Here is a 12,085-nt window from a genome sequence, read left to right as displayed (position 1 = left end):
TTTGCTTTTGCTGTAGTTAAATCTTAACAGAACCGTTTTGTCCATTTTGCATGTAAACCTCGCATTTTGCTCTCCAAGCAATGGATTCTCAACACTCCCACATCTGTTCACGAGAATGATAGACGTTTGTGAAGACCTCGGGCACCCTCGATCGAGGTGCACGTTTGTCGTCTGCAAGAAAGTTGATCTCTATCAGTTTTCTGTGGCTTTCATGAGATTGCCACTCACTTCCTCAGCATTTGAAGGTTGTGGGTGCGAATTGGGGACAACGCTGTTCTTCTCTGCTCCTTCAGACTGTGACGCCACGGTCTGACAAACTCTCTAGATTGAAGGGTTTCTAAATAACTGTTGTCATAAAACTCTGCACCGCAGGCAAGTGGAGGGGCAAGATACGACGTGTTTGAAAGTGTCAAAAAAAAAAAAGAAGAATCAGATGAGAGGAAGAAGGAAGTAGAAAGCAGTGGGTCTGACTGTAAAGAACGTATTGTGCGCGCGGGTGCATGTTAAAGAAAGAATGTGTGCGAGTGTGTCTGCGTGCGTGTAATTTCTGCAATTTTTGAAGAAATGTCTTTAAGACTACCTCGGAACTGGGACTTCAGCACCTTCAGAGCGGAGAATTCAAAGATAGGTGAGGACCAGTGTGTTTGACCTCTGGGTCACTGTCTGTTCTATCTTAAAGAAATCTGGCGTGTCCAGTTGGATTTGTTACTGTGAGTTTGACTGTATTCGGTCTTTTGACAAGACAGGCCCACTTTAGGGAGTTCAGATTTGTACTGGCTTGTGTGTGTCTGAGACCTTAGGATGGTTTTATGTTATGTGAAATTAAATTGACTAAGCAGATGGTCTGGCATCAATTAGTAGTTTAAAGTGCAGGTTTGATATCACAAATGAGACTTTACCCTAAGGCTCTTTAATTTATGGAGGCATGATAAGAGATCTCTAATTTACACGATGTTATACAGCTGGATTCCCTTGTAATTCTTTTGAAGAACTGTCGACACATTCTTATGTGTTTTATGAATTAAATATGCAAAATAGACTTAAATAAGACCTTGATCTAATGAAGCCTCCAGGTGTATGAAATATATGCTGCAGACTTTTTAAAGAAATCTTTCAGCAGTTATAATATATGATGTGCATGAATCAAGTATTATCAGTGACAGTTTAATGGTGATTTGCGGTCTTTCTGGATCATGTGCACGTCTGCCGGAGTTGCAGTGCATTTGAGATTTCTTCTACGTGCCGTCCTCATCTGGTTAAGATGGGAAGGCGCATTCATCCTCAGCATCAGTTGAAATGTGCAAGTTGTGTTTATTTAAACAGCGGATTGAAAGGGATGGTTCACCAAAAATAGAAATTCTGTCATCATTTAATCAGCCTCATTTCAAACCCGTATGACTCCTGGAACACAGTAGAAAATGATTCAAGAAATGTCAACGGGGGGGTTGTGTGCCTATAATGACAATCAATGGAAGCCATGTTGTTTTGTTAGAAACATTCTTCAAAATATCTTTTATGTTCTGCACAAGTTAACGGTATGACATGAGGGTGAGTAAATAAGGCTAACGTAAAGGAAAAGAGTATTCGTGGGACTGAAAAAGTATTCATGTACTCCATTGTATGATATTGCATGTAGATATAATAAAAGGCATGTTTGAAGTGTCTCGACTGAGAACAAAACTCACATATCTTAAAATATATCAGTGCCATTGTTTTGTCTCAAGATGCACACCAACCACGTTTCTAAAAGCTGACCTCATTTAACTAAGGCCTACTGGGTCCACTGTCCTCTAACAGGTCAAACGCTTACGCCTGATGCAAAACTGCCAGGCTTGACGTAAACGTCTCCTTTCATATCTGCTGTGATCGTGCTGTTATTTCACAGGGAGTTTGAGCTCTCTGTCTTTACTTCACCACGATAAAAGCTCCCCTGATCCCAACGCGTGTCATAGAAATGGGTGAGGTCTATGTCCGAGCACCGTGTGCGGGCCCGTGGTCCAGGACATAGAAGAGAGCCGTGCGCTCCATCAGGGATGATGTTCTTAAAATAAACCGAAAGGCTGACGTTAGGTGGGGATCTTACAGAAACGCTACTTCCTGTGGCTGATGAGCCTGTAACTTCCTGTTTATCTACCCCGGAAAGTTCCCTCTCTTCTGCCCTTTCCTCTCAGCTCTTCAGTTACAGTGAATTCAACTGCAAAAGCTTAAAGCTGCTCAATGTTTGCGACATCATCTCTCATACAGCCCAACTACAGCTATGGCTGCTTGTTTGTATCTAAATGTGCATTTGCTTGCTTATCAAAAAAACTTTTTTCAGAATTTAGTTTGTAGCTTTTGCTATCATGAGTTCTGATGGGATCTATCGAAAGAAGTATAGTGACAGATACGTTTCTTTTCCTTTCACTGCATGTGCAATTCAGTTTTCAGTCCTCCATTTTGCATCCTCTCAATCACATGGCTCACTATTTCATCTGTCTTTTGCCGGTGTTTCTCGAGGGAAAACCAAATCTTTTATATCTCAGTTTTTCTTTATGACAGTAAGATTATATCGAGAACAAACGGTGACTGGGCAAGTCTTTCGTAGATGTTTCTCCACCGGAGACCTTATAATTTCATTAGTTTGTGTTCTGTATAAAACACCTTTAAAATATTCCAGCTGCCGGGGGACCAGAAAAAACTTTTATAAATTGTTTTTTAAAGTAAATGGTTTTTAATGTTATCTTACATCCAGCTTGTTAATAATTATTTTAATTATAATTATTACTTGTTAATCTATTTCTGTAATTTGAAATTTTTTACCTCATTTATCGGTGATATCTTTCAAACTATGATAATATGTTATTATTTCATATTGGTATTTATTTTTATAATATAAAATGGTATATGAGTTTTTTTGATGAACATATTTCCTTAGTTCACTGTCAAAGTTTGTAGTTAAGACAAACTGACAGCCCTTCTCCTTAGGTCTTCTAAAGTACAATGTTCAGCGTTCTGGATGTTTCTGTTCTCCAACCCATGATTTGAATGAGTCAGTGTGCCATAATAAACATTTGACCTGCTGATTAACCTTTAGCAAAGCATCTCAGATAGCCAGCAAGTTCAGAAACTTGTTTCAGTTCATTTACTGCTCAAAATACACAGAATTACTTTTCTTCTGTTATTTAGACATTTAATGCAAGACATCCACAACCAATGAAATTAGTTTTTGTCATGCAGGAAGCTTCTGGGGTCAACATGTTACCACTCTGGTCACCACACTCTGGTGACACTTTCATGTTATAAAAATACACTCGCTAAAACTCGGTGAAAGGGGATATCTTTTTCACAAAGCACAGTGATCATCGTCTCTGACTCTTGGCCGTATTATGTCTTAGTTTCTATTTGCTTGTCGCTGTTTTTCCATCTAGCTCGATCTAAGAGTGTTATTCCAGGGGAAGGAAGCCCTGGATCCACTCGCACTGGATCTAGGAGATCAATGGAGAAACCTCTGAAGACGGGTTGGCTGAAGAAGCAAAGATCTTTCGTGAAGAACTGGCAGCTACGCTTCTTTGTGTTGAGAGGAAACGTCCTCACGTATCATAAAGATGATAAAGAAAGTGCTCTACAGGTATGAGAAACACAAATATATTCTGTATGAATAATGGCTATACATTTAAATTTCATTCGTATGAAGGATTTTTATTTTGCTTTAGTCTCTCTTGTTTATAGTTTTGTGTCTGCATGTAAGATGTCAGATTGCAAAGTCAATGGCGGTCCTGTCTGTCAAATACAATGGGTTCCAAAACAGGAGTTTTAGTTTAGCATTTTTCTAGTAAAATTTATATTTTTTTGTGTACACTTCACATTTAAAATACTAAATAATAAAAAGTTGAATTGAAGATTTAATGCAAGTTTCTGAATTCATATTTTGGTTTATTTATTTTAAGCGTTTGCACTGGCATTGACTCCAGAACTTAATGATCCATGTAAACTTTTGAGAATGTCCCAAAGATCTTGTGTTCTTCCTTAAAAAGACAAACAATATTAACACAAATGTTTTGTACAGATGGTCGAAGAATCGCTACTGATAATAATTATTCACATTAATTCACCACTGAATATAACGCTCACATTCTCACCTCAGGGAACCATCCCTTTGTTCTCATGCCAAGTAAATGAGCTGCCATCAAATGCTGATGATAAATTCTTGTTTGAGATCATCCCAGGTGAGTCTTCTTCGAGTCAAATCGAATATTGCACCAATTGTTTGCATTAAAGGTGATATATCTAGACTGGTTATGGAGAAATATATTATCAAAAATGTATATTTTTTATTTGTTATTCTTACTATATATTGAAGTCATGGTTTCCCTGATTCTGCAGGTGGCACTACAGATCGGGAGCGGGATACGTATGTTCTCATGGCGACTAGTCAGGGAGAGATGGAGGAGTGGGTGCGCTCCATCCGGAAAACCATTGGATCTCGGTCCAGTGGAGGTATAATCATACTATAGAATTTCATCCTCCTTTCAATATATCTTTTAATTGGATTCAAGCCTTATGTTACAATTAGGGATGTAACAATATTATCGATATCTTGTTATCGCAAAAGCAAAATTGCGATAACATTATCGTGGTCACATGACTGTATGAAAGGACAGGTCTGCCAGGCCTAACATAAAGAATATTAGAAAAAATAATAGCTGTTATTTTATTTTATAAAAGGGATTTTTAGGTCATATGACCCATCTCATACTATAACTCATACCTCTAAGCATAAATTAAGATAAAAGGTTAAGAAAATAGAATGCTTTTGGCACATTTCCAAGTCATCATTTGTCATTTTAAATATTGCAATAGAAACTGTACCGTTGACGTCATAGGTATTATCGTACAGCTGTAATTGAATGAATCTGTGTGTGGATTATTATAATAATCTATTTATGTATGAGTTACTGTACGTCTGTCTTTTCCAAGTATTTGGAAAGAGTCTACCTGACATCATGGAGTACGAGAAGAAATTTGGATCACACCTGGTGCCCATTTTGGTGGAGAAGTGTGCAGAATTCATCCGAGAGCACGGTCTCAATGAAGAGGGCATCTTTCGCTTACCGGGACAGGACAACCAGGTGAAGCAGTTCCGAGAGGCGTTTGATGCCGGAGAGAGACCCTCGTTCCCCAGGTAACTGTTCACACCTCCGGTCGATCTATGGGGTACACTCTTAAAAATAAAGGTGCTTATAAGGTTCTTCACATATGCGATGCTATAGAAGAACCATTTTGGGTTTCACAAGAACCATTCGGTTAAAGGTTCTTTAAAGAACCATCTCTTAAACCATCTTATACAGTTTTTCGCCACAAAGAACCCTTTGTGAAACAGACAGGTTCTATGGATGTAAAGGTTCTGTATGGAACCATTTAGAAAAACAATCTCCTAGTTTCACAAACAAGGCTTAGCTTAAGCTAGTACTATGCCTTGGTTAAATTAAGTCGCTTTTATTATAACGCCTTGGATTAAAACATTACTGGTGTGCATCTTGAGACAGAACAATGGTAATGACATGTTTTAAGATTTTGGGGCAATTTTTTTTCAGACAAGACTAAGACTAAGGCTACTTTAAATAATACTATTGAGTTATCGTGTCCGAAATCAAAGTATTACCATGTACGGTAACATACCTAACAAGCTTCTTGTTTGTTAGTTATAATCTCAAATGAATCTAGGGGCACAATTCCTAGAAGTGAGAGATTAGTTTTGCTTAAGATCAATTGTATCTGTTGAATGATAAGAGACCAATAAACAAGAATATCGTTTATCAAAATTAAAAAAAAAATACGTTTGTCACACCATTTGGTTTTACACGCGAATAAGGTTTTAATGTATAATGGTTTTCAAACTTCTGTTTTAGCAGTATACACGCGAATAAATTCATATTGTGGATAACCACACTGTGCATGACCATTTATGGTGAATCACACAGCTTTTTAAAGGAAGTTGCATAGGTAAAAGGAGGTTGACCTAGAAAGTCTGAACTAAAGCAAAGAGAGAGAGATACAAAAGTACAATATATCAGAGGAAGATGGCACACATAGATGATCTGTGGCTGAGCCACATCCTGTCCTGACTGACAGAGATCTTCTCATTACTCAACACACACTTGTGCAAATGCAGCTCACGTTGCTCTCTAAACTGCTTTTAAACATCTCTTACCTAAAACAAGATAAAAAGATTGTAACTTTAGTGACTATCAAGTTAATATTTTCCCCCTTCTACCTGCAGTGACACAGATGTCCACACTGTGGCGTCCTTACTCAAGCTGTACCTCAGAGAGCTTCCCGAGCCTGTTGTACCGTGGACTCAGTATCAGGATTTCCTGGACAGCACTTTGATGTTGGACGCAACCACTGCATCAGTAAGAACCGAAGCACATTTACAAAAACAATGTATCAGATGAGAAATGACTCAGGGACTTCCTGTTCATCACAACCTGATCTGTCACAGGGTAAAGAGAGACTGGAGAAACAGATCAGCCTTCTGCCAAAAGTCAACTACAACCTGTTGAGTTACATCTGCAGGTATCAATAACACACTGATGAGGACAGCAAAACATATGCAGATTGAAAACAAGCTTTTGATCAATCTCTTGTGCTAAGCACTTCTAAATGTTTTGTTCAAAACCCCTTTGCCATGCAACTTAGATGATATACAGAACAAAATAACAGCAATGTTTATGTTTTCCACAGTATCCTACGCAAATAATATAAACCAGTTACAATGGGTGTTCATTTTGTTTCGCCCCAACCATGTATTTGTTCTTCTAGATTTCTTTACGAGGTCCAGAGGAATTCAAAGGTGAACAAAATGAGTGTGGAGAATCTGGCCACAGTGATGGGAGTGAACCTATTCAAACCTCAGGTGGAGGACGCCTTTAGCATGATGAAGGGTCAGTTGTCTTGTTATGTTAGATGAAAAACATGATAACCATTTAAGGAATAGTGATCCCAAAAATACAAATTCTGTAAGCATTCAGTCACCCTCAAGTTGTCCCAAATGTTTTTGAATTTCTATGTTCTGGTGAACACAGAGAAAGATATTTGGAAGAATGTGTGTAACCTAACAGTTCTTGGCCACCATTGAGTACCATAGTAGAAGTAGTAAGTAGTCAAGACTGACAGCTGTGATAAACATCGACATTATCACGTAAAGTCATATATGTAGAATTTTTCATAAATATATTTACAAATGTTGTATTGCTTAAAAGTGAACGTGAGCTTCTTTTCTTTGCTGTTTTTGAGGTCTGAAAAAACTAAGAGCATCTTTTCTGTGATTTTAACCTATTGCTCCAGTTTTCTGCAAATAAATGCAAATAGAAACAATATTCGAAATGTGGGAGAAATGCTGTTCATAGTTTACTGATTTTGAAATATTTTTTTCATTTTTTCCGTGGCTGTATATTTTAAATGCAAGGATATTTTAGAGGTTTTTGGTTAACAACAACACATTTCACTGCGTTTGCGTGTTCTTTACACACAGGAACTCCCATGATACAGAAGGTAATGACGGTGATGATCAGACACCATGTGCTGCTCTTCCCACCCTCTAAAGACAAGCTGCCCTCTCCACTTCCTTGCAAGAAACACAAGAGCAAGAAGACAACTAATCCTCGCAGTTTTGTGGGCTGGGAATCTGCTGAGGTATGAATCACAACATCCATCAAAAACTTGTGAATTCAGATCTGTAACAATACTTGTGTTGTCGTTCATACTGTACATTACATCGGTACGATCCGCTGATCCAACAGCTGCTTCAATCTGTTGATATGATATGCATACTGTCTCCAGACTTGAGATCTTGCTGAATGTGGTCATGTGGTTTCACAGCATTCACTTTTAGTCAAGGTTACGTTTCTTAAGAAATTTAACAGGTTGCTTTCGCACCATCATATGTTAACTGATCACTTCTTTCTTAAAGTGTGAGGTGTCATCTCTTTCCGAGTCCCCGGAGGAGGAGGAGGAAGCGGACATGCCTGAGGATGAGGGCAGAGACGTGGGGCCATCAGAAGCAGGATCAGATGATGCAACTTCTCCTTCCTCTCCGTTTTCCCCCGCCGACGACTCGTGGACCGGCAGCCCCAGAAAGCGGACGCAAACTCTACCCAGCTTGGGCTGTCCAGTAAAGGGACAGCGATGGGATCGCTGGAGCAGGTTTCAGGAAAGCTTTAACGAGAGCGATGAAAAGACTCTCTCGGAGGACATCTTTAAAATTCTCGACTTTCAGAAAGATACAATCTATTCTGGAGGGCAGAAAGGCGAACATGAAAAAACGGAGGTGGAAAAGGAGCAAGGTGTGGATAAAACGGGTACAGACGGTGTAGTCAGAGAGACAGATACAAAAGCAAGGGTTCAGAGCACAGGCCCGTTGTCTGAGCCTAGGCTAAGCAAAGAGGGGAGCGTGCCAAATTTGGGACGAGAAATAGCGACTGATGGAGGCACTGCTCTTCAGCAAAGCAATGCAGGACAACCAGAAAACACAGACATAGCACACATCATCAGGAGGTATGAACCAAACCAAATTTACATTTGTTATCTCATTTTTGGCTCATACAAGCATCTCTACTATTACTGTTTAGTGAAGGTAACAATACACTAAAATAGTTGGGGCCATGGACACACTGGCCGTATCATTTTTACAGTGGGGGTCCCCCTCCATCCATCCGTGAGAACATTTGGCTTTAGGGGCATTCTTATGAAACCAAAAAACTAGGCAATATAACGTTACACTCATTATTCTTTCTTATTTTTGCATTCTCTTGTTTCATAAGATTGCTAGTTTCAGTCCTTGCTTCTGATTGGTCAGTAGCGGTGCTTTAATCACAGCAGATAAGCACTGCTATGACCTCTGCACCTTACGATCCTGTGTATCATTGTCAGTAGCACTTTTAGCAATCACCCTTAGCAACGTAAATTATGACTGCATCCGAAAAGTGTGCACTTATTTAAATGAAGTACCTACCTATCGACCGTTAAAACAGTACATTCTATATAGTATATTTGGAAGTAGTATGAATACATTTCGGATATACTGCATCCGCGTCATGATCTTTGACCAAGGAGCTATGATGTATTAACAACAACCTGTACGTAGGCGTTGGTAGAAACATAATTTAGTCATGAGAAATTCATTTATTTGGAAACGTACATCTGCCTTAAAGTTTTCTGCTATTTTTATTTGATTATCTTAATTTGATCATCGCTCAGCTCCTGTGGCATCATGGGATAGAGAAACAGTCCATCCGATGCACATTCACAAATCTCGGCGGATTCAATAGACCACCCTGGCATTTCTTGCCTACTGTTTTTTGCATACTTAGATTTTAGGACACACTATTTATAAATATTTATGAACTTATCGTCACCTACTACATAGTATGGAAGTAGGCGATTTGGGACGCAGGGATTCTGTTGTTGTTCACAGTCGGTCAGGGACAATTTTTTCCAAAGGAAGGATGGATTTTGGTACTTTTACTTAATGAAAGTTGAATGATACATATTAATATTTATATTGTGTGGTAACCTCAAAGAAATAAGGTACTCGAGGCTAGAGCTGCTTCACCACGATACAACACAGCGTGTATGTTATTGCGTTCACATACCACCTGTTACCATGATACATGACCAAAAGTACTTTCTGTATCTCTTTGTTTGTGGATCATGTAACACAGTGAGGTAAATGCATACACTTCACTCTAACAGATTACAACAACCAAAAAAAGGTGAAGTGACTGTGGAACCTTCAAATGTTAACTAAGTAAACAAGTTTATCAAAAACAAACCTCATTGAACTTAAAAGTTCAATATTAATGTAGTGCAAATACAACCGATATAAGAAGACACTCAATCCAGTCTATTGCTTTCTTCATTTCAAAGTATCGCACCTGTCTTTGAATGTTATGGTGTTTTGTTAATTAGTCTATCTATTTAGTTTGTTTTTTGGTTTAGACAGCCAGGTCTATGTGAAGACACTATATATTCATACACACGTAACAGAATGGACATCGAACAAATATTTACAAAGTTGTGGGTGTTGATTTTGATTCTTACCAGCGTTTCTTACAATTCGAGCTGTTAAGTCGCAAAGTAGCCTAGTGTGCAATGCAGTGCCATTTCAATTCCCAAACGTGTGGGGATTATTGAAGAATTGATTGATGGAATGAGCAATGAGAATGAATTATTGTTATATAATTGGTGGTATATGTGTGTTTGTGTATAAACTTTCAGTCTCCAAGAGAAGAACAGACAGCTGGTCGCTACAGTGGCAGAGCTGCAGGCAGCATTGGAGGCCGAGCGACACTCTAAAGCCGCATTAGAAAATGTACTGCGCAATGCAGAGCGTACCAGGGACGAAGCCCTCACACGCAATGAGCAGCTGAACAAAGACATTCGGAAGTTGAACAACAGGCCCACTGCTGGACCATCATAGTGACATCATCAAGAAATCATAGATCAAGACCTTATCGTCTCTCGCTTCTCACAGGATCTGTGAGAACAACCATGGACACGTTTATACTGTAAACTGCTTCTGGATGTATAAAGTCCAGCCCATAGGTTCTGTCCATGATGTGACAGAAGTGACACGGTACAGTATATGACACGTGCAAAATTTGCCACAAAATTTTCACATTCAAAATGATAAAGGAGTAGTTCACCCAAAATTAAAGTTCTGTTATCATTTACTCACCCTCTTGTCAGTTAAAACCTGTTTGACTTTCTTTCCTCTGCAGAACACAAAAGAAGATATTTTGAAGAATGTAGGCAACAGAGAACCGTTGGTCCCCGTTGACTATTCGTTTTGTGGGCACACAATAGAAGTCAATGGGGACCGATGGTTTTTGGTTACCGACATTTTTCACAATATCTTCTTTTGTGGCCTGTAGAAGAAAGGCGTTAGAAATAATAAGATGGTGTATTAATCATAAAAATATTCAGGTGTCCTGTCCCTTTAAGATGAAAGTTAAATTATGCAGTATTAGCCTGAAAACATAAAAGCTTATAAAATGTGTTTTATTACTGCCTGTCAGTTTTCACTGTGTTTTTATTGGTGAATCTCTGAAAGAGTATAAACAAATGAGCAACAAAACTATCTCAACGTATCCACTCCTACTGGTGCAGAACCCTGCTTAATTTAGCTGAAGTATTTGAGGAAGTTCAGTAATATATTTAGTTTATTAAAATAAACAGTGTATATTTTTTAGTTGCATATGTAAATTTGTTGACCTAGATAAACTATATTTGAAACCAGAATTGCACTCACTAATCTTTTTTTTAAAGTTGAGCTTGTCTTCATTTTTGCTGCACACAAAGATGACATTCAGGGATTTCAAAAAATCTTTAAAGTCTGGAAAATTTGCTACCCGCTCAGGTCGCTTGGCGCCAGTGGACGTGTTAAAGATAACTGTTGATGGCTTTTGCTTCCACAAGATTCTAATTTCTTAAACTACGATAGACATCCCTCTTTTATTTATGAAATTTGCTGTATGACAATTTAACGTTTTTATTGTTTGTTTGTTTTAATATTTATGTGATCACCAAACTGTTGGGTAGTACCAATCAGAGTCTGTGAACAGATTGGGTGTAAAGGACAAAAAGCCCCAAATGTGAATGACCGTCAGTAAATAAACAGGTTTTATCTGGCTTGTCTTTCCTGCACCTTCACTTTTGCTGCCTGGATGAAGTCAGAATGAGATAGTGTGTGAGAGGAGATAAAATGTGACAGAGTGTGAGAGAGAAATGGGAAGAATGCTTTCAGATCAGTATTCGCAAGAATGGAGCACAATGTGTATTTCGAGGGGGTGGGTGCTCTCTTAGATGCTATGCATTACGTAAGGAAGAGAAGAACAGATAGCAAGTCTGTCAGCTGTCATAATACCGACTAAATGATAGAGAAGGAATTTCCTATTTCCGATCAGGCTGGTTTATACAGAAGATGTGCTGCTGAAATTAAACAAATAGCAGAATATACTGTATATGATTGGGTTGTTTTTGCGGCGGCTTCTAGTTTGTTCTGGCATAGATTGCAATCGGCATTTACAGAGGTTTCTCGTGTGTG

The 12,085-nt window shown here is 38.6% G+C and overlaps 1 protein-coding gene across 1 annotated transcript; it reads left to right on the top strand.

Annotated features, from left to right (window-relative positions):
- The first annotated feature begins 43 nt into the window (after positions 1–43).
- Positions 44–11,670, top strand: arhgap25 (Rho GTPase activating protein 25). Its single transcript, XM_056745443.1, has 11 exons — positions 44–628; positions 3,408–3,607; positions 4,124–4,205; positions 4,363–4,476; positions 4,957–5,161; positions 6,260–6,392; positions 6,482–6,555; positions 6,802–6,923; positions 7,514–7,674; positions 7,952–8,535; positions 10,258–11,670. Exons 1-11 carry the CDS (start codon positions 565–567, stop codon positions 10,457–10,459), a joined length of 1,941 nt encoding a protein of 646 aa, XP_056601421.1. The 5' UTR covers positions 44–564; the 3' UTR covers positions 10,460–11,670.
- Positions 11,671–12,085: the final 415 nt, after the last annotated feature.

Source organism: Triplophysa dalaica, chromosome 4 (genome assembly GCF_015846415.1).
Source record: "Triplophysa dalaica isolate WHDGS20190420 chromosome 4, ASM1584641v1, whole genome shotgun sequence".
NCBI lineage: Eukaryota > Metazoa > Chordata > Actinopteri > Cypriniformes > Nemacheilidae > Triplophysa > Triplophysa dalaica.
This window is presented reverse-complemented; position numbering and strand designations above follow the sequence as displayed.